Genomic DNA, 27,501 nt, shown 5'->3' on the forward strand with positions numbered 1-27,501 from the left:
ATTCATCGATAACGAGAGGCAGAAAAAGACATAAAGCCTTCTTCAAACTTGTATTAAGATCTCTTCTGTTGAACTAGAAAACATTTATTTTTTCTGAAGCAGCATTTTAAGAGTTTCTGTCCTCTAAACTGTTGGTTTCTAATCATTTAAATTATAAGCACAAGTAATATGCTTCATAGAGCATCACCAGGCTTCTCATACTGAAGTGCTAATAAATATCTGGGAGATGGGGTCTGTGTGGTGGTCTCATCTATCTTCTGTCTTCCCAAAAGAACAATCACTTACTACTCTTCAATCTGATTTGATATTCGTTGGAGACTGGGGATTTGGCACATAAGAATTGTGGTGGAAGGGTGTGCTTGAGGTAACTCTCCCCCCCCCACCCTTGCCCCCTTTCAGCCCTGGGAAGGCACAACCTTCCTCTTCTCACCGGTTACCAGTTCACTGCCACTGGTTTCCAGTCCTGCTGCTACAGGGAGCACGGCCCAGTTCCCATCTCTTCCTCCCGCTACCGAAGTGGGGTAGCCTTGTGGTAAGGACAGGGCTGGAAGCCTGTGGGACGGGTGTGTGCAGGTGAGGGCAGCACAGAGCAGAGAATGAGTGAACTGTCTCGTCTCTTAGAAATTCTGTTACTACCTATGTTTAGTGCTGTAAGACCACCTTGTATCGCTGTTTTGCTCTCACTACCGCTGATTCTGGTTACATCAGCATTGATAAGGGTCAGGCTAGTGGTGTAAGTATAAACGTGTTGACACCAAGCATGCATGCTTCATTTTAGATAACTTCACAAGTAAGTGTGTCAAGCCCAGTGGTCACAAAATAGAAATTTGCTGTGATTAATAACATCATTAGCTCTCTAATCGTGTTAAATGCAGATTTATTTTTCTCATTAAAGTGGGCAAGGTGACAATAAGCATTTAGCTTATGCATAAAGGTATTCAAATATCTTTAACTGCCTGTGGTGTATTTCCAAATTTAGGCCCACAGCAGAAAAAAATACCTGATTCAAGTTTACTTAAAGGATGTGTTCCACTGTTCAGATTCCAGAGACTTAACTGGTCAGTCTGTTTGAAGGTGCAGCCAGCTGCTGTTTCAGTCATTAACAGAATAATCGCTTTCTATAGTCTGAGAGGATTTAAAAAAAAAAAAATTAAAGTGAGTTCAGTGGTAGGCCAGCCTGTCAGCTTATTGAACTTGGGCCACAGGCTACTTTCAGCCTCAAGCAGAGAAGGAACAACGTGAAGTAAAAACACTGAGGTAGTGGAACCTATAGCTCAAAGGAGAGTACACAAAGGTTGATGAAAAGACAGTAATTAATGCCTGAATTTTAAATCCCTGAAGCATATTTCATTTTTCAATATACACATAGCTCAGCTGATACTGCTTGTGGAAATAATCACTACTGTGTTATCAAATATCCTAATGAGCACCCCAAAGTAAAGCAAAGAGTTTAAAGAAGGGATTTTAGGATGAAAGTATCTGTTGCTATAGAAGAACATTCAATTTTTGTTTGTGTTAAGGTATACTGGTTTTAGCTGGGAGACAGTTAAATTTTTAGATAGGAGCTTGTTATGGGGCTGTGTTTGGGTTTCTTGCTGTTTTCTTGCCAAAACCAGTGTTCATAACCCAGGGATGTTTTAATTCTTGCTGAGCAGAGCTTGTACAGGGCCAAGGCCACCTTCCTTCTCTGCTTCTCACACTGTCCTGCAGCCTTGGGTGGCTGGAGGTGCACTAGAAGCTGGGAGGGGACAGCTGAACCCAGCTGACCAAAGGGCTGTTCCATATCACATTCAGCTATAAAACAACGGGTCAGGGGAAAGGACACTGGCCAGTCTACCGTTCTTTTGGAGCTGTCTGGGCATTGGTGCCTTCCTGGTAAGCAATTAAGTTTGGGGCTTTTTTCATCACTCTTTTTCCTTGCTTTTGTTTCTTTTCCTCTTTACTGTCTTTTTTTTTTTTCTTTTAAAAGGGAAAAAATTAAGCCATCACTATCTCAGCCCATAAGTCTACTCACTCTCACCCTTCAGACTTTTTTCTGTTTCACTGGGTAAGGGAGTGGCTGTGTGGTGCTTAGCTGTTTACCAGGGTTAGACCATGGCAGATGGCTTTCTGAGGTTTTCTGTCCAAACAGGCAAGAAAGGGAAATTTTGACAGTAATATGTTGCTTCATATTATTGAAATATTCCCATCTTTTACTGGGATTATTCCATATCTTGGTTCTGTTAACTGAAATGGAGTAATCTCTCCACCGTCCTGAGAAGTTGTGTTTAGAAAGCTGAGAATTCTCTATTCAAATAGAAATATTCAGCTGCTCTTGGAAGCTTTCAGAGCCTTCAGGAAATAGATATGTAGAATATTGGTTACAGGTAAAGAATATTGGATAAAACAGTTCAAAATGTAATGTGAATATTTTTACCTGCAACTTTTATCCAAGTTGATCAGAGATATGCTTTCATTATGATTTGGAATTAGTCGGGTAAGAGTGTCAAGAATATGAGTTGATTTAAAGTTTTACCTATTTGACAGCCAAATGCATTCATGTAACTGGGGAAGTAAAATAATATTTTATTTTTGAGACTGTAATCTAGAAAACAGTAATTGCCAGCCTTACATGCATTCCCTTTTCAAACCTTAAAGGTGAAATCCTATTCTTGCCCTGTGGAAAAACAGGGATTCTCTAACTCATATAGATGTGTTTAAAAAAATAAAAAAGGGAGCAGCTGAGTAAGACAAAGGAGACTTGTTTTTCCTTCAAGGTCAAGTGTTGTTGAGATTGAGACCAGATTATGCATACAAGTTTTGTGAGAATTCTGGAACAAATCTGAGGAAGAGTTATTAACTCTCCTCTTTTTCTAAAGATTGGAAGAAAATACTTCTTAGAGATACTTGAAGTTCACTTTACATGTGTTTAGAAAAAACCCAGCTAAATACCTTGTGCAGCAAAAAAATTACATACTCCACACTCCCCTGCTTTCGGATGAAAAGCTCTTGGGATGGCTGCCCCCCCTCCACATACCATCTCCGTCAGCTTCCTCCTTCCTGCCACACACTGCTAATTGTGGTTTTCCCTTTGTGAGGTATGTAATAGGCCTAGGAAGTGACTGTATGCGAATGAATGATACCAAGGAAATAAAATGGGGCATAATAGGGTGAAAACAAGTTCCGGGTAAATTTGATGGAATTTGACTTAACTGAAAATATTGTTATTGTAAGGTTTCTACAGTTACAGGATATATTTTTTCAGTGGAAGCTATGAAACTCCTTTAAACTGGAAAATTTGTGAGGTACATAATTTTTTTTGTGCTTCAGCTGTTGGAAGAAAGGCAAGATTTTGTTCAGATGTTCAGAAGTGCTTTAGATAAACTATGGTTTCTTTATATGTATTTGTTCAGCTGTTGCTTTTAGGGACTAGATTGTTCCCGTGAAGTGGTCCTGTCCAGACAGATCACAGCACTTCCAGAAGTCATGAGTAAGACCTGCCTATGTGTCTCTAGCAGCTGACATCATCCTGCTCAGGAGTTACCTGTGTGTGACAGTTGTCTTACATTTGCACAGGTGGTGGTGATTTGTTTGAGTATTGTTGTAGGTCTAGGTCATGCACTTCTTGATCCCAGAAAGGTACTTCTCTTGTTTCTAGTGTGAAAGAGTTGAGAGGGAGAACAAAAGGTAAGGGAGATCAAAGGGAAGTGTCTGGATTGCACTGGGTGAGCACTGGGATCCTGCAGAGGACTTGGCATGTAACTGAGCAAGAAACTCCGGTCCTAAATCTAGCTCTGTAAATTAGAATGGTGTGGGATTTATGTGTAGAATTGTGTTCTAGAGAATGCATCGTTTCTGAATGCTCAAGCTCTTGTGCTAGGCTGTGAACATGTGTATGCCTGTGTTAACACTGAGTATTGTGCTGTTTCTGGAAAAAGTGGTGGGGTTTTTTGAGACAGGACAGGTTGGTTATGCAAATTAGTGGGATTGGCTCTAGATTCTGAGGTTTTTATGTCACAGCCTGTAGTTTGATGGTGCTAGGGAGTAGAGTTGTCAGTGTGGTGTTTGTAGGACTAAAAAGGAACCATGCTGCTCTTCGTCTCTGAAGGGACTGTCTGGAAAAGCCTGGGCCTACCTGTTTATATATTGTATGTTTCAGGTGGCACTCTCTCCTCATGTTGGGGTGTTTGAGGGTCTTGGTTTCTTGGGTGGGTTTTTTTCCAATCTCACTCTGGTATTCTTGTCCTGGTTTCGGTCAGGATGGAGTTAATTTCATTTGTAGCAGCGGATGGAATGCTGTGTTTGAGAGTTAAAATGGGAGTAGTGCTGATAACACCCTGATGGTTTTAGTTGCTGTCAGACAGTCAAGGACTTTCTCAGCTCTTCATGAGAAAGGAGGGGTGAAGCCAGGACAGGTGACCCAACTGACCAAAGAGTATTCCATGCCAATTAAGCCCTGCCCAGGATATCGGGGGGGGCTGACGGGAGGAAGGCCTAGGGCGGCTCCGGGACGTGTGGTACTTGGGGGACGGTCAGGTTCCGGGACGGCTCTGGGTGGCACGGCCTGAGTTGTGTGGTTTGGTGAGAAACTGCATTGTGTATCAAAAGCTTCATATATTTTTGCTTTGAAGTCCTGTTAGCATTGTTACATTGTATCTTTCTGTTATTTTAGTAAACTATCCTTATCCCAACCCACGGGCCTCTTATTTCTTGATTTTGAGGTTATTTGCCCCTTCCTTTTCCCTTCCCTTACCTCTCACCACCCGGTCCTTTCCCTTTTCCCTGCTCTTTTCCTTTAAGGAGCAGGCAGCTGCGTGGATCTTGGCTCTCAGCCGGGCTGAAACCTCGACAGTCCTACAATACTTTTTGCTTTGAGAGCTGCTAACAATCTCTTGGAATTTGATAGTACCCTTTTGGGAGGTGTGTATATAAACATTGTTAGCCTGAGAAATGAGTAACAAGCCTGTTTCCCCCACCTTCATTATTTATTCACTGGTGTGATGCATCTCTAAGGCTGCGTAGTTCTGCAGTACTGTGTCTTGTCAGCAGGTAGTGTGTGTTTTGAGCATGATGACTAAACTGAGCTTCTTTCAGAAGATAGTAATACCCACGTTTAATTTCGTGTTAGGCTGCAAGAAGGACCTCTGAGAGAGGGTGTTGCATGTCTCGAACTTGATTGCCTGAAGGGTTTCTTGTAAATTGGTCTCTGGATTCAGATGTCTAAGTGCTGCCCACTTTAGGCATGTAGGAAAGTTAATGCATGACTGCTTCTCTTATTTTTAAGTATTTTGAATTTGGGTAGAAGCTAACCTGTTCTGTAATGTGACATCCAAACTTCACTAAGAGGTGAAAGCATTCACTGCATTGGTTCAGGAGATCTGTGCCAGGGCAGAAGAATAACTAACTGCATGAGATGCCTTTTGAGAACAATTGAATACAAGATGAGATGCTCTGTATATGAGAATTTTTTTTGGAACAAAAAAATTTCGTGTGTTGCACCCAGCTTTAAAGATTTTGCAGGCTGTGAACATCAGTTTTAAAAACCAGAACACTTGCATTCAGAGAGTCTGACTTGACTGGCTTGAGTGGACATCTGTTTTTGAACAATACTGATGTTTAGAGAACAAACTGAAATTAAGAATTAGGCAGCTATGATGATGTATTTTTACTTTTTTTTGCTTCAGCCACATGTATTACTGTGTTTGAGGGCAGATCTCTGTTGCTGTGCTGATTTACAGATCTAACTGCTCTGCAAGTTTGGATGTGGCTGGTTATTGTCAGCTGCCTCTGGCAGTCTGCTAACCAGTCATTCGACAATCAGTGGAAATTTAAGAATTGTCAGAGCTTGCCACTGACTGTTTGATATTGATATTAACTGGCTGACTAATTCAGAAAATTGTCTGTTCCCTTTTTCTTGTGTTAGTGGTGGAGACCACTTTTTCTGCGCAAAGATGGTAGAGAGTTTTCACCTTTCAAAGGACTGCAAGGGCAGCGAGTGTAGTTAATAACAAATTGACCATTTCAGCTTGTGTCACTTAATGTGGGACGGGCATGTTTGGACAAATACCTGGAAAAATTATCAAGGAAGATTATTTGTAATTAGACTACACTGAGCTTCATAGATAAAGAGGAAAAAAGACCTCTGATACCTGCTTTCCCCTCCCCCCCTCCCCCGCAAAAGTTCAGTTGAATTTAATCTGACCTGCAGAAATTAGCCACAATATGGTAATACTGCTTATGATGGATGTATTTGAGCTTCTACTGTGTTCATGGAACTGGGCTATAGTTGGAGAGATTGAGAGAGTGAGAAGAAAAGTGGAGAGATGACTAGGTGTTTTAAGGGAGATTTAGAGCAATAGATACAATGTGGTGGATTATAGCGTAACACTTCTTGCAAGTGGTTTCTTAGAACTGGCTAAAGATTAAAAAAAATAAGCTAACATTATTAGATAACATAAGGACTCTTATTTGTTAAGTTCTTGTCAATTTAAGCAATTGCATTGTAAATATTGGCCTCTTAAGCACTGCAAGTATTTCCACTGTTGCTGTCAAGACATGTGGGAATGAAACAGTAATATTTTAATAATATTTTTTCTTGTATTTTATTGTGAATGTAATTTTATGTACTCCAACTTTGTCTTTCAGCCTGACATAGGGGGGAAAAGTGATTGTTTTTTTTTTTCCAGGAACTTGCAGTTTTTCCTGAGACCCTAAATCTTTCACCATCATTATACTCCTCATATTTCTGTGGGTTTTTTCCCTCTCCATGGAGATAGTCAGACAAAGTATTTTGGATATTTTTTTTTCCCCACAGAGAATTGACTGAAGTGCAGATTGTCATGTTTTTACCATGCTGGTAATTATAAACCAAATTCTTGCATGACATTATGTGTCTGAACTTAAGCTACAGCTTCTACTAGAAGCTACAATAGGTAGCTTGCTTCTGTTTGCTTCTTCAATAAAGCTTTTAAGGGATTATGTGATTTCTGTGAGTGCAGAAAAAGATTTGATTTTTTTTTCTTGCATTTTATTTTTCATTGTGTAAGACAGCCAACAGCAGAGTTAATTTCATGTATTTCAGTCCAAGCAAAATGACAGCCTTGTGGTGATGCTAGTTTAGGAAAACCCCAACAAAAACCAAACGAACCTGCTTGGACTCTTCGATAGCTGGTACATGAGTGCAATTGTGACTTTTAGGCAGTCCATCTGCTGCAATTTACTGGCCTTACTCATGGCTTTTCTACTTGAAACAGCATAAAATAACTACTAATAAATGGTGTACTTACATATACATACACCTTTCACGTAGATATTCTCTACATAGCAGTGAAGAGAGAGGTTTCATAGAAAAAAGCTTTCTTTTTCTGAAGTGCAAAAGCTCTGCGTTAGTGGTTGCAAACCTCATCATCTTGGACTTTGTCTCCTTTTCATTTTGGTGACTTTCAAGAGCAGACAAGCCACTTTATTAATTCTGTATGTAGTAAGGCTTAAAAATGACTTGGAGGGACACAAAAAGCCACTAAACATCTGAAATACTAAGCTTCGAAATGTATTTGTACAAGCAACAGCCTTTGGACACAATACCTTGTATAAGGTTATTAATAGCAGATACTACTTCTGTAATAAAGTCTGTCTTCACTACAATATTGCAGCTTCCCCCACCATTCTTAAGTTCTCTTGTACTACTTATCCTATGTTTTCTTGGCAAAAACATTAGGATCTATTAATACAGAATACTACAGTAATAATAGGAGCCTTATGTGAGCAATTGCTTTGTATGGCCATGCCTGAACATACCTCTGTGACAGAAAAAGTAACAATCAATCAAATCAAACCCAAACAAATGTCCCACATCCCATGGAGAAAGCTTTACTCTTTACACTGGGAAGTAAGTTAGGGCTGGCTGAATTCTGCTGCATTACCTGAATGCTTTTTCATTGTAGTGCTTGCAGATCTGTTCTGTAAGCTGACATGTTATGTCAGTGCTATGTGCAGAAGTATATCACATTTAAAAAGTCATGTGCCATCTGGACTTGATTTTTAATTATTTTTTATAAAGTCTGTTATTTACTACAAACATATTAAGATGTGGGCAAGATCGGTGTTTGTCAATATTACTTAATGTAGATGAAAAATCCGTTATGTACTTAATTGTATTGTAAGTAAAGCTAAAGACTTCAGAGAAATGGAAAGTTCCTTGCTGAAGAAATTATATTGAGGTGTTGGGGCAGAAGGAAATTATAAAGATGTATTGTTACCTAACAAGTCTGTTTTTCCTCCATAATCTCACGTAGCAATGGGTCGGAAAGCTGGCAAACATGCCAAGCCCAAAACAGCCAAAGGATACCACACTACTACGGGTAGAAGATATGGAAGAAGATATGCCTATGTTAGCTTTAGACCATCTTTCAATGACCGAGGCAGAGATGAACGCCAATGTGATGAAGATGATGAACGACTAGAACTGGAGCATATTCAGAAAAAGAATTCTTTACGTAAGTGCATGTCTTTGTGTATGTGCCATTCAGTTGGAAACTGAGATGTGTGGGGCAGAGGAGGAAGGCACATAGAGAAATGTGAAGGGAAGAGAGTAGCCACCTAAACATGTATAAAGTCTATTTCATACAGCTTTATAGAATGAAACTTAGCATGAAGACAGTTAAAATATGGTCTATCTTAGGCTGTTTAATTTTGTGTTAAGGGCATTCCTGAATGAGTTAGAGCATTCACAGTACACAAGGTTGGAAAAGACCTTTAAGATCATCAGGTCCAGCTGTTCCTGTCCTATGCTAAATCATATCCCTAAGTACCCCATCTACCCCTTTTTTAAACTCATCCAGGGATGGTGACTCAACCACATCCCTGGGCAGCCTGTTCCAGGCTTCGACAACTCTTTCAGTGAAGAATTTTTTTCTAACATCTGATCTGACCCTGCCCTAGTGCAGCTTGGGGCAATTTCCCCTTGTCCTATCTCCTGTCACCTGGCTGAACAGACCATCACCCACCTCTCTGCAACTTCCTTTCAGGTAGTTGTAGGTGGTGATAAGGTGTCCCCTCAGCCTCCCCTTCTCCAGGCTAAACAGCCCCAGCTCCCTCAGCTGTTCCTCATAGGATTTGCCTTCCAGTCCCTTCCCCAGCCTTGTTGCCCTTCTCTGGACTCACTCAAGGACCTCAGTGTCCGTCTTATGGTGAGGAGCCCAGAACTGGACATAGCACTTGAGGTGCAGCCTCAACAATGTTGAGTACAACATGTACAGGAGTAAAACAACCCCACAAAACCAAACTCCCAAAACCTGCACAACAAACCAAAACTCAAACTAACCACTGCCATGAGGCAGAACTATGAATCTAAGTTCCCAGTAGTCCCACTGAGCCCTGAGGTGTTAGGAAGACATCTGGGACCAACACACAGTATTTTACTAGTCAGAACAATCCCCTGACACTAGAAAAAAAGAGATTTGAGGCAAATTATAGCACTCATGCTCTATTTGGTTAGCACTCTAACCAAATAGAGAACCATAAAATTGTATAATTCAAATTTTGTCTTCGAATCAAATTCCGAATCATATTTGGAATAGATGATCTATTCTAACCTTCTTTTTGGAAATCTTCTACGAAATGCTTGAAGTACTATGGATCAGGTTTGTCAAGCTTAGTATAGCTACAGTGGAAATTAGTTTAAGCCTATAAAACATCTTTAAATGGTCTCTCTTTTTTTTTTATTTATACTGGTCAGATCACTTCCATTGTATGTTTGGTGAACATTAGTATTTCAGAAAATGTCTTTTCGCAACTTCAGCATCCAGATAATAATTTCATAGAGAAATGTGATAATCTGACAGTTGGATTACAAACATGACCCCACATCTCCTTGAATGCATGAGGTTTTCTGTTAAAAATAGTTTGATGTGGCCTCAGATCTTCCAAAGTGCCAGGTTCTGTACACAGGTCACAACAACCCTGTGCAGTGTTATGGAAGAGAAAGATGTGTGTGGGTCAACAGCCAGCTGAATATGAGCCAGCAGTTTACCCAGCTGGCTAAGAAGGCCAGAATGTCCTGTTTCACGTCAGAAGTAGTATGACCAGCAGGACTTGGGAAGTGATTGCCCCTCTCTACTCAGCACTGGTGAGGCCTCATCTTGACTACTGCATTCACTTTTGCACCCCTCACTACAAGACAGACACTGAGGTGCTGGAACATGCACAAAGAAGAGCAACAAAGCTGGTGAAGTAGGTCTAGACCACAAGTTTTAGGAGAAGTGACTGAGGGAACTGGGTTGGTTTGGCCTGGAGGAAAGGAGGCTGAGAGGAGACTCTAACTACCCTGGACAATGGTTGTAGTGACATGGGGTTTGGTTTCTTTTACAAGGTAACCAGTTGTAGGGCAAGAGGAAATGGCATCAGGTTGTGCTAGGTGATAATTGTATTGGGAAACATTTCTTCACCAAAATGGTTGTAGAGCACAGGAACAGACTGCCCAGGGAGGCGTTGGAGTTACCATCTCTAGAAGTATTTAAAAGATGTGGTGCTTAAGGACATGGTTTAGTGGTGGATATGGCAGTGATAGGTTAACTGTTGGATTTGATGATCCTAAAGTCTTTTCCAGCATAAATGTTTTTGCTGTTCTGCATAGTAGCATTTTCTCTCCCTCTTTAGACTATATTTAACTGTTTTTTCCCTTTATTTTTTTAGAATAGGATAGTGCTAATTCATATGCCATTGTTCTTTGAGACTGTTATGTGACATAAATAATCTTGGAATGGTTTTAATCTTTAATGAGAATAATTTTGCAGTTGTATGTGCTTCATACATTTTTCTAAACTTTCATCTAGCTAAAGTTTTTATTTCCTGTAAGGCAGTGTTGACACCTGTGGAGATCTTTCTAATGTTACTCTGTAATGCGACCTTGTTTCAGTTATGCAGAAATAAGATGCTATTATGTTAGGGGCAGTAAGAAATATGCAGTTTAGAATGCATATTTATCTCCATGTACTTAATGCAGTTGCTTTGTATATAAATTATAAGAGTGATAAATTTTATATTAACAAAATGCCTTTCCTTTTATATTTTTATTTTTTTATTACACTTCTCAAATTTCTCCTTGAGAATTGTTTTGGATTGATTTATTTCCCTTCCTTCAACTAAGGTACCTTTTTTCCTCAGGTGATATTTACTTTTTGATGGGTGGGTACTACCTAAAACGTGCTGCATGTTTCCTTCCTAATTGGCTTGACATGTCATACACATCAAAGGAACTGTGAAAAATGGGTGGAAGGAGATATCCTTGAAAGTACTAGAAGTCTGACTGGACTTGGTCGTTGGTAACCTATTGGGCTGCTGTCCCTCAGCAGGAAGGCTGGACTGGATATCTCTAGAGGGGCCTGCCTTCCAACCTTGCTATTAACAGTTTTGTGAGGGAGCATCAAGATTTTAATTAGAACAAATGTTACATTACGGTATTGCTTCCTGCAAATCAGACTCCTAGTACTCTGAGACAGCTCTCATAGGAATTCAGTGTCACAAATAAAGATGAGACTTTATTTGTTCCTGTTTTTAATCTTTAGAACACTTATATCACATGCCTTATTACCTCTTTTAAAAAAAAAACATGTTAACGAATCCTTTCAATTAACTGTGCATGGCTTTTTTTTTTCTTTTTTTGACTTGTGGATGAGTTTCCAAACCTCTTTATGCTGACTTAAAAATTTTAAGTAGTCAAGTTATGCAAGACATTCTGTGTTCAAAAATAGTTTGGAGTACTGCTTTGGTTTGGAGTTTACAAATGACTTGAACTAGGCATTGATTTCAAAGTAGCAGCAGTATACATTTTTAACTTTTAACTCTTGCTGCTGGGTTTGTTATTTATTACTACTTTATGCAAGAGGTATTCAAGTGTAATATAACGAAACTGAATTTGTGATGATAGTAACTACAAACTGAAATTCCACCTTCATCCCTGCTGCTATTTCCTTCTTATGAGGAGTTGCACTCACAGCTGCTTGTACAAAATGCGTAATTTATAGTAGCAATAAATGGCTTTAATTTTGTCAGGTAATGAATGGACAGTCCAACTTTTAACTTATGGGAAGAAATTTAGTAGGCTTTTTAATGTTCTGTTGTATTTTTCTGATTTCCTGTTCTTAAAACTCCATTTTATATGAACACTGTAAAAAAAAAAAATTGCAACCTGTGAACATGTTCCCTTAATGCTTTTTTGGCTTATCACAGGCTGAGCTGAAATCATACAAATTTTTTCTATATACTCAGTTTATATAAATAAGAACATAAATATATTAGTGAAGGATGACTGCATCTGTGATAAATTTTTCTTTATCTACTTCCACTGCAGTCCTAGTGAACTGTCGTCTCTTTCATGAACAGCTGTGGTAGATAAGAATATTTCTATTGGCTTTGATTATTCCAATATATTCATTCTTAAAACTTTCTGTGAAGGTTCTAGTCCGTCGGGTCAAGTTTCTTTTCACTTACTGGATGAACCTTTGTTAGAAAATAGCGGAACTGCAGAACCTATCTACCAAAATGCACCAAGACAAGCTATTGAAGCAAACACATCACCACTTCCTGTATCCTGTTATGGTCTGCAAGGCAAAGAAATCACTGGGAACCTTATGAATCCTGACAAAAAATCTGAGCACCTTGCAGAATATGCATCTGGATGGTGTAATGATTTGAATGGTCAGAATGGAATTGGTTTTATAAGGATTGATGTTTATGAATCAGATAGCAGTGATGGAGAGGAAGATGATGATCAAGACACTTTTTCTCTGGGGAGAGAAGCAAGTGTAGTTCAGGGAGCACTAGACAACGTCATTTGTGAGTTACAAAAAGGTGTAGAGTACTTCACAGACTTCCTGTCCCAGACGTCAATCCTCAATGATCGCATTTCAAGAGAATGTTGTGAAGAAGCAGGACCAGTTTCTTTAATGAGGAATTCTAGCATGGATCCAGGCTTGGCATGGGGAAACAACAGGCCATTTAGATCTTCTGCTGACTATCAAGCTATACTGGGAAGTAACCCAAATGGTGCCAATTATGAAGTGATAAATAACACAGTGGATGTTGAAGTTGGAACGTGTGTAGCAATCGCTAATGGATTAAGTGTCGATGACAGAAATACCGACAAAGACAGTTCACCCGAGTTAGTTGTGAGATGTAAATCTAGAAAACAAAATGCAGCAGACCAGATGGAGGGAGAGAAGCTTCTTCCTAGTGATGAAGAGGAAAGTTCCTGGAGGAGAACTGAAATTGCTGAAGTCCAGCAAGGCTCTGCAGACTGTGCCTTAAGAAGCACAAAAGAAATCAATTCTGTTACGTTCTTTGACTCAAGACAGTGGGAAGGTCATCAAAAAACCCCGGAAGGAGACCTAATGAAAAATGCAGTATTTCGAAGTGATAGCCTGTCTGACGAAGATGAAGACAGGTAAAATTTGATTTTTATATCTGTATCAGTATTGAATTTTTTTGTGTAGATAATGTGCAAATCTGAGTAATTTGTTAGCAAATGGGACATGAAAACACAAGCTATTTCAGAACTTGATCAGATAACATGATAAGTTTTCCTTTCAGTTCTTCACCCCTCCCCCAGCCTATTGAAAGAACCAGAACAATGTACATTACCATTTATGTAAAAACCCTTTCCTTATGTTTAGGGTCAAAGTGTCTTACTGATCCTGAGAAGGTTACTTTTCTGAAATTATTTTTACAGATTAAATGGAGGGTAGAGAAGGAAAACTGTGCTCAGGATGGGTTTGGGCAAATGGCCTTTGAAAGTTCCCATCAAGACTTGTTATTTTCTGATTTTTTTTTTTTGCCCCTAAAACTGTGTTCTTCATGACAGCCTGTGTAGGTTCTTGTCTTTTGACAGAAATTATTTTTTGTGTTGTTGAAAGAAATTATTCCTCTTTGTCATATCTGAGGAACAACTTGATAGGATTTCCTATAATCCTTTTTCCTGAAAGTTCCTTAGATTAGTACATGTTGCCAAAGTAACAATTAACAAATACAGTTTCAGATCTACGAATGACACCAGGATCAGTGTTGAGACTAAAAAGAGTCTTACCTTCTTTTCATTATGCAGTTAATGAAGTAGTGTCTGTGATGGCTTTTGTTTGATTTATACTTCCCCCCATCCCCTCCATTCTAGATTGCTTTCACAGTGTTAATTTTCTTTCCTCTGCATTTTTTAGAATACATCTTCTGGATGTTGATGTGGCTTTTTTGCTTGTGTGCTTGCTATTAGACTTCATAAGCTAACCTGGTTAGTAGATTCTGTTTCCACTTTTGTAGAGAGAACAGCATAACAATCTACATAAACTCTTGTCCTTAATGCAATCTTTTCTGGTTTGAGGTTGTGAATAAACATTAAAGAAAACAAATCTGACTAACAACGTAGGAATGTTATAAACTGGAAAATTATACCTGGATTGTAAAATAAAGAAAACTAAAATATGGGATTTGAATATCTGGTCTAGTCTCAAAGTATGATTAGATAATTTTTTTAAAAGGTTATAAGATGCTAGTATTCAGCCTTGATGCAATATAAAATGCATTAGCCTGCATATCAAAAGTCTTAAGTGATGCAATTTCTTTTGTATAGTAATCCTTAAAATAGCCCAAAGTGATTCAATGAAATGCAATCATGCTAAACAGATTGATGTAGGGGTAGCTTAAGAGACAATTAATGTAACTTTAATACAAAAATTTTCATGGTTTTAAGAGTAGATTAGTTTTGGATTTTAGGAGAAAATGGCTGTAACTGTGAGCTGCTTTGTGAGAGCAGCTACAGAACTGAGCCATAACAGTGAAACAGCCTTGAAAATAAAGAAGCAAGAATTTGTGTGTTTTTAAGAATAAATTAGTTCTAGATTTTAGCAGAATTTAGCTGCAACCATGTGAGCCGCTTTCACATAGTGGCTACAAAACTCAGCCATAACAGTGCAACAGTCTGGAAACTACAGAAAGTGAAGACAGGGGAGTCATAAATAATGAGACTAATGACCAATTAAGAGAGAGTATATCTTGTTTTCAGCAAAAAGGGGCTCCTAACTAGTTTGTGCAGGAATGTGGTTTTAGGCCCAGGTAACTTTGGAGAAGAAGCATAAAAAGCATGTGCTGAGAGAGACAAAGATGTCCAGCCTTCCAGCATCAAAAGTTAATGAATGTTCTCATTTCTATCACTTTCCTTAGTCATCCAAATTGTGACAGAAAAATATATTCCTGCTTCAAATTAAAATGATTCCGTATAAATTGTGTCTTGATGATCATAATTCTTGTAAAACTTGGTAGTGTATAATGTGCAGTTTTTCAAGAGTACTGGTCAAAGATTAAATAGCAAGTTTTATTGGAGTGTGTGTAATAGATAGAAGAGCATCTTTAAAGTGAGCTTGAAAGTAGGCAGATAGCACTGATATGCATAGACGTACTGGGTTTAGTAGATTGAAAGCTGACCTGCAGGTGTTGTGGATTGCTGTGTAATACTTGCTCTATTAAGCATGTCTGCTGTTCACTTGTTACTAGTTTTTATAGCTTTTAAGCTATTTAGCTAGTTTACTGAACTTGGAATTTTTGATGGGAGTCAAGTGTCATTGTAGTATTAAGTGAACCTTCTAGGCAGCATTATCAAAGGTAGCTGTAGATGAGTTCTTACTTCTTGAAATTCTGTTTAAGCTGCTGCAACTTGCTATTTACTAGCCTTTTCTTTCTGGTCCCTGAGCAAATTCTCTTTGAAAAAACTCTTTGCCATTCTTCTGTTCAGGCCAGTGAATTATATAATTTGCACTAAGTCATGCATTGTATCTTTGTATGATTAAAAAAATAAAAGGACCATTGTATATGGCTTAGACTTTGAGAGCCTTTAAGTTTTGCTTGGCTGAGAGGTAATGCTGACATTGCTTATTGTTTGTTAAGCAAGCATTGCTGTTCTTAGTGTCACTGCTGCTGTTTTTCCTTTGTGTGCTTGGAGAAAGATGTGTTTCGTGGGTGTGGGTTTATATTCTGGAGTTGCTTCATGCAGTCTGCATGTGTGGAGGGGGAAGAACAAATATTTTTGCAAAGTGGTTTGGGCAGAGTGCTTTTGTAGGAACTAATTTTTTTTAACCAGCTCTTTATGTATACTTGCCCTGTAATACATTTGTAAATAGTACAAAATTAATTTCTCCTAGGAAAAAAGCCTATACTGACAGCAATGTTTGGGGGGAAAAAAAAAATCACATATAGCTTGTGTTTTGTTTTGTTTCCCCTAAAGCAGTGTTGAAACTCATACCCCATTGCCTTGCTTAAATTGCAGTTCTGAATGCAGAGGTGGAGAATGGCCTACAGCTCTGCCTTCCTATCTTACTGCTGCGGAAGGACACTACTCCTCCAGTCAAGAGAGCTGGGAGGCTGTCCCAACCAGGGAGGAAAGTGAGTGTGAAGTGCAGAGCAGCAGCAGCAGTGGTGTGGAAGAGAACATGGACTTCTGTTTCGAAGAAGGGTATGACTATTTTATTAGCTAACTTCCTGTAAGTTCTGACATCAGCAGTAACACAGTATCCACGTGACACTGCACAGAATAAAATAAATTCTAAAAGTAGTCACTAAACTAGCAGTAATCATTTATCTACATCAAAGGTATCTGAGTAGTTGTATGCGTTTCAAGTCACGGAAAACCGGCATGTCATGGAAACAATTCGATTTTATGAAAGATACAGAAATAATAAGGTGTAGACATGTGGTATCAGTAGGGATAATTGGCAGGGTATACCAGCTTTTAAAAGCCATATTAGCCAAGTTAATTGTGAAGACATATATGCTACATGTACATCTTCTGTAAGGAGTTGTATGCAGTATCAGAGGAGTTATTTGTCTCTTTGTTGTATTGCTTGTCATATTCCACTGCTGCTCTCTATTTCTGCAGCCCTGTTAGTGATTAAAGTAAACATGAATTACTTCCTTGCTGAAAACTTACATATTTTTCAGTGATTCACTACTTCATAAAATGTATTTCCCTTTTCTTGTAAGGCAGTTTGTAGCTATAAATAGCCAAATAATTTTATCGTCCCCTGCCCCCCCCCCCCCCCCCAAACATCTAATGTTGAATTTATATTCCTAGCTTGGGTCTTTACAAAGCACCAAGCAATGCTTAAGTGTTCTTTCAGCTGCTTCTACTCTTAGGTGGACAGTACCTAATTACTAAGCAGTCCAAATCTCTGTAACTGCTTTTCTAGTATTGGTGTGTTTTGAGGGTTGGAGAACTAGTTTTTGTAATGTTTTTATGAAGCCCCATTTAGCTGTTTCAGAACAGCAGCAATGTGGCAGTGTACTCTTCAGCTTCCTTTGAGCAGCCTGCAAATGTACCCATTTCTAACACGATTCCTGTTTATTTGCCCTTTAAGGAAAGTGGGACTTTCAGCCCTGCATCTCTAAATATCCATGTGACTTGTGCTCCTCTAGAAAATCCAGAAATGAGAAGAATCTCTTTCTCCTGGTTCAAATAGCCTTTCTTGCAAATAGATACTCTTTGCATTCATGCCAAGCTTCCCCTGGAAGGCTGTTCCAGGGTATCAAGAGAGTTGTTCTTTTCAGTGACTTAGGAACTTGTAGATGAATAATAAAGTCTTTCTAGTACCAAATTTCCTACCCCTGGCAGGAATAATGCCTGGGGGGAAAAAGCAAAGCAACCTACTTGCTGTACTGCTGGTGTTCAGCATCAGGCAAATCATTTTGCCATAGAATCAGGGGTGTCGCTGCATTTTCAGTCTGGAGCTGGTAACACTGGGAATCTATTATGTTTTATAACAAATGCTAGATTTTCTAATGTGAAACTGCAGTTTGGGAAACATGTATCTTTAGCCCTTGTAATACATGTAGTTTTTGTTGCTTATGTGTGTTTGTAAATTCTCCTAGGTTTTTAGTTTTAGCTTTCAATTTATTTATCTGAAGGGAACAGGTACCATTAGAGGAAGGAGAGATTCCTTGGTTACAGCACCCGGAAGTATTAGGAAGTTACGTTGATGAAGGAAATTATCCATTTGATTTTGAATTTTCGGGGTTCTTGTTGGATGGAGGTGACAACCTTGAGGATGACTTCAGTGCGAGTGAAGACCTGGATATGGAGAGGAGGTACATATTTCATAGTTTTCTGTGTTAACTTTGAAAGTTTTGTAGTTATTGGTTTGCTTTTTATGTAAGATGTCAAAAACACTCGAAGTATGCCCTTGCTTCCAAGGCCGATTATCTGAGTTTAAGGCTTAAGATACACTGTGCTGTGTGTTTTCTAATGAGACAAAACCAATGTGGATTTGCTAAGTGATCTGAGAAAATTCTGGTGCACTAAATATTCAAGGGATGGGTATACTTTTATCGATTAATTTTGAAGATGGTAAATGTAGTGGAAGTATAACAAAGTTAAAACAAATTAATGTAATTAGCATTTAAGTCTGTACTAATTTATAATTGGTCTTCTTTTGCAACTGATGTAAACTAGATGTGTTAAGGCTATTTTATTTCTCTTTGAAATACCATGTGCTTACCTAATATTATCGCTTTCGAATGCTTTATTTCCTGTTAGAGTACTGAAGAATATTGCAATATAACAAAATTCTGAAAATACCAGGAAGAAAGTGATGGGAGTCACACACACAGCATAATCCCAGAGTAGTGTAATGCATTTGTCTTAAAACAAGAGTGAGATAGACTTTCCAGCCAGAGACTTAACGCTTGCTGTCTTCTGGCCTACTTACAAATATTATGAAGTACAGTGTAGACAGATCAAAACCACTGTTTTTTTTCTTGTGAAATTACATTGAAAAAGCACAACAGGGACTGATGTGTGTGAGTGCAAGCTGGAACTACTCATTTGTTCTGACAGTGTCAGGCAGCAAGCTAGCAAAGGAATTGTAGGGTCTGGACAGAAACTGTGTTGGAGGTTAGACTTGGTAAGATTCTTAATTCCTCAAAATTAGAAGCAAGAGGCTTCTCTAATAGTCTGTTTTGTCTGACTGTATGCAGATCTGTGCATGATTTTCCTTTTGCTGGTTTTAAGATTTATTAGCTGATCTATATGCCCTTTTACTCTGGAGCAGTCAAGGGTAAAATTTCCCATTACGTTCTTCTGTAGTCTGTATTGTCTGGGGTGTATCACATGCCATGGCTACCCTGTGTGGTGCACACATGGTTGCAGTCAGATCCTATGGATCCAGTGCAGGGTGGTGCCTGTAGGAAAGTATTTAAGAAAGCATTAAAAATACTGCACAGTGGAGTGAGATTGAAGAGTAGGGATGATGCAAGAGCAACAGCTCTACAGGCACTAAGGTCAGAGAATAAGGGGGAGGAGTTGCTTCACCTGCTAGAGGAGAGATTCCCCTGCAGCCCCTGGAGAAGACCACAGTGGAACAGGTAGGTATTTGCTGGAAGAACTGTGCCTGTGGAGAGTTGATGTGGAGCAGTTAGTGAAGGAAAGACCCGTGTAGGAAAAAAGTTTGCCCTGAGAGACTACAGCCCATGGAAGGGACCAACATGAGTGGAACAGTAGTAGGAGGAAGGATCTGTAGAGAGGAACTACCTGAGACCGACAGCAGCCCCCATTCTCTGTCCAAGAAGGGACACAAAACTGTTGGAGAGTGTCCAGAGGGCAAAGAGGGTGGTGAAGTGTCTGGAGGGGAAGTCTGAAGAAGAGGCTGAAGTCCTGTGGTTCATTCAGCCTGGAGAAGAAGAGGCACTCGGTCATGTGCTCTGGCTTGACTGGTCTTGTGTGAAGCCAGGAGTTGGACTTGATGATCCTTATGGGTCCCTTCCATCTCAGGAGATTCTGTGATTCTACATAATTTAACCTCTCTGTTAAATTAAGGTTCACCCTTAAATTGAGTCTGTTTTGCCTGTGGTGATCGATGAGTGATCTACCTGTCTTTATCTTGACCCATGAGCCTTTAGTCTTATTTACATGCCTGTGAAGTTGTGGTCGGGGAGTGAGAGCAGCTGGGTGGATATCTGGCAGTCAAAATCAACCCAACACAGCAACCTCATGATATTATTCAACACCGTTGTTAACAGGTGATGTGCAGTAATTTGACATATTCAGCTCTCGTGTGTCCTAACTCATGTTTTTCAGATTATCTCATGAGTTTGAAGATAACCTAGAACTTGCACGGTCTGTTTCTTCGGAGGATCCTCGTTTTCCCTCACTGTCAGCATTAGAGGAAGTGTTACAATTTCTTGAGGTATTGAAATATTCTTGGTAGCATTGTATCTGTGATGTCATGATACAAGCTTTTATTATTAAATATTTTTAGCATAATCTAAAAATCAACAGAATCGGGGAAAAAATACTTTCTGTTTTAGCTTGAACTTTTAAGTCTGCATGCTTGAACAGAAATGCTGGAAGTTCTTTTAAATGATGCAGTGCAGTAAGTCATTGTGCAGTGCTGCTCCTTCTTAAAAGAAAAAAATTACTGATTTCTAGGAGTGTAAACGTATAAAACTTAAATTATTCTGAACAACGTTGCAAAATTCCCTACACAGCAAAGGAAAGCTTCTATCTGGATCTGTGCCTGTGAAACTGTCCCAGAATACAAGTGGATGTCTTGTTTTTATTCCATAGTGGAAGACTTCTGTGTCTGGCTGTCTTGCCTTCATGTGCTTTAAATTAAACATACACCCTTACAAAAAACATAAAGCAAACCACCAAAGAGCAAAAACACCTTTTATGTTGTTCTAATATCACTTAATGTGTCTAACTGAGAATAAACCAGAGTATTTATAGTAACTGTGCTGGTCCTGAATAATCTGTCTTTTCTGTGTTAGATGAATTTGGTCACTGTCAGAGTGAACAGGGAGCTAGTTGAAATTGTCTTCCATTCAGTGAGACAATTCTGCACTAGCAGAAACTGCCCCTGCAGTTTCTTATTCTTTCAGAATAAGAGCTAAATGATTTGTACAATACAGTGTATAATACAGTGTTACAATTAAACTGAATGTCTTGTGTGTGATATCACTTTAAGGGGTAACAAGGGTCAGTTTGACTAGAGTCTCTTAATTAAAAGGGGTGAACAGGGCAGATCCTATGTCTCAGTGTGGTTGCAGACAAAAAATCGAGGATGGTTTAAAATGCTTTCTGAAGTTGGCAGTCAGAGGAAAAATCAGGGGGATTGAAGGGTTGTTCTTTGAAGTTGGCAGTCATTCAATTTCCCAGGTATTGTGCATCCCCAAAGGCATGCGGGAGGTTAGTGTTGTTCATGGTCAAGTACCACAGGGTCTTCATCTGTGTAGGCTCTTGTTAGCTACTTGTTATCATTACTCATTTGGAGACACTTTGGAACTTCTTATTACTGTGCAGTTGATGTGTTGATGACTTACAAATACTGTTTCTTATAGTAAGGATATGTAGAGAAAATTTCTTGTCTCTCTAATAGCTGCCAGTTCTCACTACGTCAGAAAGAACTGCAAAAGCAGTTAACCTCCTCCTTTTCATCAAAGCAAGATGTGTGTAGAGAGAGGAAACTAATCCCCCCCCTTTTTAATCTCTATGTTAACATTTGAGACTGAGGTGGCTATGGCTCTGAGGTTTTCTTTCTCATTAATTCCCTATTTACTCTGTCAGAAGAAACGTGGGCGCTCTTGTCATGTGACCTGTAAAAGCAAGGTAGCTATGTGTGTGGCTGGCTGAGATGGCACTGGCCTGATGTTAGCACACCAGGAATGGAATGTCATTGAGCATACTTGGCAACAGGGTGGATGACTACAAATACTACAAATGTGCTTTATTCTCTGGTACCTGTGGTACAAGTCACTGGATGTTGGACAAGAGGGAAAGGCAATTCTCTTAAATCATATTTGTTAGAAATTAGCATTTAGGCATCTGAAACTTTGATAGACATAGAAGTCTGGCATAATTGTAATTAGTCAGCCGAAAGTGAAGGAAACAGCTGTAATGACTGTGACTAAGCAGACAACTCAGGTTTTCAGTAAGAATTCTTAATATTTCCTCCAGATTCCAAGCAAAATATATAAAGGACCTCTGTTCTCTGTGTGAAGATGGTTACAGAAAATAAAAGCAAGGAGTACTGAAAACTGTTCAACATTTCTCTTGGGCACTGTTGCAAGTTGAGAGTGAGCAAAAAAGCTCTGTAATGTCTGTCTACTCAGAATAAACTCAAATTATTTGCTGAGGTCGTATCTTTTAATGACCATAGCAAGTTGTAGATGGGATCCAAATATAATGTTTTCTGCTTTGTAGAAAACAACACTTGCAAATGGCTGGTCCAATATAATCTCTTAAATATGTGAACCTGCCCCTGACTGGGTTAACATAGAGCAGAAGCTTCTGTTCCTGGAAGGATGTTCAGAACAGCCTTTAGACACAGTCTTCCTGGTTGTAGATGGAGATGTAGAAGAGGGTTTCAGAAATTCAAATAAGTGTGTAAAAAAAAAAAAAACAAACCAAAAAAAAAAAACCTAAGTCACATTCATTTGGTGAAGCAAATACCAAATTGAACTAACTTTTCAAGTCTGGGTAACCAATTGCTGAAAATGTGTTTGGTTTCTGCTGGAAAACGCAGTTTCTGATTTTTTTTCCCTTTATAGGATATGTAGAAAATGCTTGCAACAATTTTCTGGAGTTTGTTGCAAGTAAGGAGCTAGAGATCACTGTGAGGGATATCTTAGTATCTAAAGTCAAGGTGGTAAGTCTTGGGATCTCTTTGAGGGAATTGAGAATTAAATCTAGTTGTTTGTCTTCCTCATGATTTGTATTTTGTGTTCATCTCTCCCTGAGAGTAAAGAGCGATTTCATCGGTTCTTGACATAGTACGTCTTATTTTGGGGGTCAGGACTTTCTCTGCTTTTGCTAGGCTTTTTTTCTGCAGGATGATTAGATTTCAGTTACATCAGATACCTGAATTGCTTGTTCTATAACTTTTGTTCTTGCAAACAGAGTTTACTGTTTGCATGCATCTTTTCTTTCTCTGTACAGCCAGAGCCCAATTTGGCTTGCTACATTGCAGTTACCTATTACCTATACATTTATACTCAGCTTTTTAACAGGCTACTGGGTGCTAGCTATGCTGCTTTAGTATTAGGTAGATCCAGTCTTAGGGCAAACACCTAAAATTACCTGTAATTAAACTCAGCAAAACTTATCTTATGGATGCTACATACCTCTGCTTTTGCTTTAAGTTTTAAAAGTAACCCTTCTGCTTCCTAGTAAGTGTTTTTGCAACAAGTTTTGTAGTAGAGAAGACGGAGCTTTGACTAGCTTTAAGTGTTACTCTGACTTGATTAAAAGATTGGATGGATAACATCATTAATAATCTAATGACTGTAACTTTATTCAACCGGTTACTGATTTACTTAAACCACCTCAAGTTTCCCAAATTCCTCTGATGTAGTAGATTCATTAACCAATCCTTTTTCATCTATAACAACATAATTTATTAGGCAATTCTATTATAGCTCAAAACTTTCTTCTATCTAGCAAACTAATTTAATGTAGATATGAAACACTTCAAAGGGATATGACATACACTGGAATGCATTGTTATCTTAATTGGGCACAACTGTTCCAAGTTAACTTAATTGGGCACAAATGAATTGTGACATTTGGAAGGGAAAAACATCTTATATACATTTTTTTAAAAAAAGTTTCTTAGACTCCAGGATGCTAAAATGTAATAACCTGTATATGTGGAGTGTGTTTGGGTTTTTTAATTCCATTTGTTGTCAAGAAATTACATAGCTGAAAGTGTCTACCTCATTTTGAGTATAGAACAAGCTGGAAGTCTGCAGTGGCAGTGACTTCACTTATTTCCTGTGCAGTTTGATATGTGAAGAACTCAAACCCCTGTAGGCTATAGCATACCTCTTTTTAACAGTCTAGTGTTTTGGTTTGACGGTACATGGAGCAATAAGCAGTCACCAAAGCAATATGAGGAAGGAAATAAAGGTATCTTTAAAGCTACAATTCTTATTTGTAAGATAGTTTTATAAAACAGACACTTTGTTTTGATGTTGATGTGATTTTAAGCATCAGAATCATTGTGAGGCCTTCTGTCTATGATGTTTCCTTTGCATAGCTTTCAAAAACAAACAGTACAATGTTTCTATACACTGTAAAGAGTAGACACAGAGGTTTGACACAAGTCATTCTGTACCCTTCTATCTGCCTGGGATCTTACCTAACTTTACTAGCTGTAGTAGTTAATCTAATAAAGCATAGCATATTTTACTTACAGGTTATTCTCAGACCGTTGTAGCTGTAGCAAAATACTGTTACAAATGCTAAAATCATCTTCATGTTAGTAAGGCATTGTCTGCTTCAGCAGAATTCAATGTTTATAAGCTCTAAAATTGTAGGACTGTACCTGTTTTGCAGGTATACTTGCATACTGCACTAGGGGTAACTTGAGGGGTGTTACTAGTTAATTCAGAGTGAAGTCAGCATTTCTGTGTTCTTGGCTCTTCTGTTTGTTCTGCTGTTCGAACAGGTATAGCTAATACATTTCTTAGTGAGTACACCCAGTCTGAGTTCCGTGTTGTGTATTGGTGTGTTTTTTTCCCACTGGAGATCCTTCCAGTGTTTTATGGGGTTGAATGTATGATATAAAGATCAAATCTGCCTGCTGTAGAATGGGAGTCTTAAAGATTTTGTACAGTGAAAAAAATTAAGTTCCGAAATTGACTTTGGATTACTATCTGTTGTTATGAGGATGACAAACATCTGTGTGGATCCTGGTATTTTTCTGAAAGCTTGTTTGGCAATGTGGGCAAGATATTTAGTATTTTTTGTTTTACCTGAGTACTACAATAGTTGACACCAGGTAGTGTATTGATGAGGCTTTTACTTTAAGAAAGCAAAATGCAGTGACAGTTTTGCATGAGCAAGCATTTGACTTGCTGCCTTTTATGAAACTTCATAAAACGAGCGAATCTTCATTAGAGAAGTTGTGAGCCTGTCCTGATACTTTAAGGTAACTTAAACCTGTTTTTACCTTCAGGTTCATCTTGTTCATTATGAAAACAAAAATGATAGTTAGTTTGACAGACATAACTTCAATTTTAGAAAGTAATACTATTAGAATCGGATCCTTTTTTGTGCTTGCTTGTTTTTATATCGAATGTTGCATTTGGAGTAAGAACTTGGTCATTGCTCACCCTTTTCAGAATGCTCTAGCAGAGTTGGATGCTCTTGTATTCAATGTTGAACAAGCTAATCCACCAGCTTCTGGAGAAACCATAGACAGTCTGCCACAGACTATCGTCACGGGTGAGCACGAAGGTATGGAAAAAGAATTAATTTCTACAAAGCTTATAAGGACAAATTTAGCTTTGTGTAATACCACAGATGCAGCATTTAAATATACTGTGTTGCTTGTAATGCTATCTAATAACTTTTGAATCTTTAATCAGACTGACTATAACTTTGATTAGTTCGGAAAAACTAATTTCTACTGGAGAAAGTGTGATTGTATTTTGTAGTCATTACTGATACAGTTGACAAAGTATGTACTTTAATTTCAGCTCTTCTTAGATGTAAAACAAGGTAATAATAGTGCTTTTTCTTCATCATTGGTATAGGTGAAGGGCATTCTTGCATTATCTGTTGCAGCGAGTATGTGAAAGATGAAATCCTAATAGAGCTACCCTGTCATCATCTGTTTCACAAAACCTGTGTAACTCGTTGGTTACAGCAAGTAAGTTCTACAGGATTGGTAGGGGGGTTGTGGGCTTTTTGAGTGTTTGCATTCTTCTAGGAATAAGGTTGTAGCTTTTGGAAAATGATGAAATAACTGGCTGTTAATTTTGTGCATTATGGAACCAAATTCTAGTGCAAAGAAGGGGTGGGGGTAATTTAGTCTGTATTCAAATGAAGGGCAATTCCTTGAATAGAGGGGGTGTTTTTGTATAAGAATGAGAGTTGGATGAGCCATAACTTGTTTTGGTACAAGGAAGGCTTTCTTTATTGTATGTACATCTTGAAGTAAAGAAGATGGCTTGATTTTTCTCTGAGAACAGCAAAAGATTCAATCTGTCTTCCCAGAATGTCAGGCGCCTTTATGGTGACCCCTAAAGCTGGTGGGAGAAGTAACTTGAATCCTTGCAGATTAATTTAAAATATTTACCGTTGGTAAATCTTTACTGTATTAGATTTTATGTTCATAATATGCAACCAGTGTTCTTCCAAATGTCTTAATCATACTGAGGCTACACTAACAGAACTGTAATTAATGAATAGGGTTTTTTCCTTGTACCTGTACTCTTTTACACACAGTATGAGCCTGGACTTGCTAGTTGTCAGTGAGCCTATAGGGTAACACCTTACTACTTCAAGAGGTTCAAGAGAAAGATCCATTGATTCAGTTTAGGAAGATCAGATCAGAACACACATAGCATTGGTGGTTGTTGGCTTTATATTTTTTTAACCTTGATAATGTTGATATTGCTTGTGTTCTATGCCTTGCCTTTCTGCTGTCATAGCAAACTGCATTTGCTGAAAACTAGGACAAAAGACTTCATGTTAAATTGGGGCTGTACCTAGTTTATATTTAATCCTTGCCTCAAAAAAACAACCATACACCTGTAAAATGAATTCTTTAAAGAAGACCTTGCAGAGGGCCTGATACAGTTGCACAGTTATCTACTATATAACTGGTGTAAAAACAAAATGAACCTGTCTTCTGCAAATCAGTTAGGTTACTCTTAGCTCCAGGTAGCCACCCAGTCAAATTTGACTGTTCTGAAGATACTAAATACTTCCTAAATATTTAGTTTTTCACCAGAATCAAATGCAAACTGTGTAAATGATTTCTTTTATCTTTTTAGTCGGGAACATGCCCAATTTGTCGCCATGTGCTCGAACCTGTGGTTTATGAAGAATTTGATGAACCTTTTGTCTTGCATTCCCATAATGATTCCTGATCTTCTGTTCAGTGCTACAGAAACTTCAAACTGAAGTGGAATCTTTGCCATGAAAATAAAAATGTACATTTTTTGTTTCTTTAGAATGTGAAAAATTGTAAAAATTAATGTAAAGTATCTTCTTTAGTTTGTAAAGTCTTGCAGTCTCTTAATCTATTACTGCAAACCTAAAGAGTTTAAATTTTCAAACTCTAAGCTGGAAGAATATGAGAACTTTTTTCTTGGCAGACTGTTTCTGGTAACTGCGATGTCTAAAGCTTGTATTATGATAAATTTTCCCAACAAGATAATTCATGCAGCTCTTAATTGGCTTTGTGTTTTATTTTGGCTAAGAGGTCTTCACTTGGTTGCACTGGCCTCCTGCCAGACTTGAACATCAGGATTGAAAACTCTTGCGCTCTAAGAAAATAAGTATCTGTCAGATCTCATTTGTTTCTTTTGCCTCCGAGAGCAGTTTCCCACCAGATACTATGTTCTAGTGCCCTAAATAGCTAAAAGATTGTCCTGACTCTAACTTTTACCTTTCTGTACCTCAAGATTGAGAATTTGATCAGGGCATGATTGCTGTACCCCAGGCTACCTCCAGCCATGACATATTCAATAAGTAGTTCTGCA

General features: G+C 38.5%; 1 protein-coding gene across 1 annotated transcript; it reads left to right on the plus strand.

The window, feature by feature from the left end:
* Positions 1–8,275: 8,275 nt before the first annotated feature.
* PJA2 (praja ring finger ubiquitin ligase 2) lies at positions 8,276–26,886 on the plus strand (the record flags this gene model as incomplete). Its single annotated transcript, XM_084278388.1, has 8 exons — positions 8,276–8,474; positions 12,433–13,420; positions 16,286–16,471; positions 17,920–18,099; positions 20,087–20,195; positions 25,132–25,246; positions 25,546–25,661; positions 26,791–26,886. The coding sequence occupies 8 exons, from the start codon at positions 8,276–8,278 to the stop codon at positions 26,884–26,886; spliced, it is 1,989 nt and encodes a 662-aa protein (XP_084134514.1).
* Positions 26,887–27,501: the final 615 nt, after the last annotated feature.

The sequence above is a fragment of the Gallinula chloropus genome (genome assembly GCF_964237585.1).
Source record: "Gallinula chloropus genome assembly, chromosome: Z".
Classification (NCBI taxonomy): Eukaryota; Metazoa; Chordata; class Aves; order Gruiformes; family Rallidae; genus Gallinula; species Gallinula chloropus.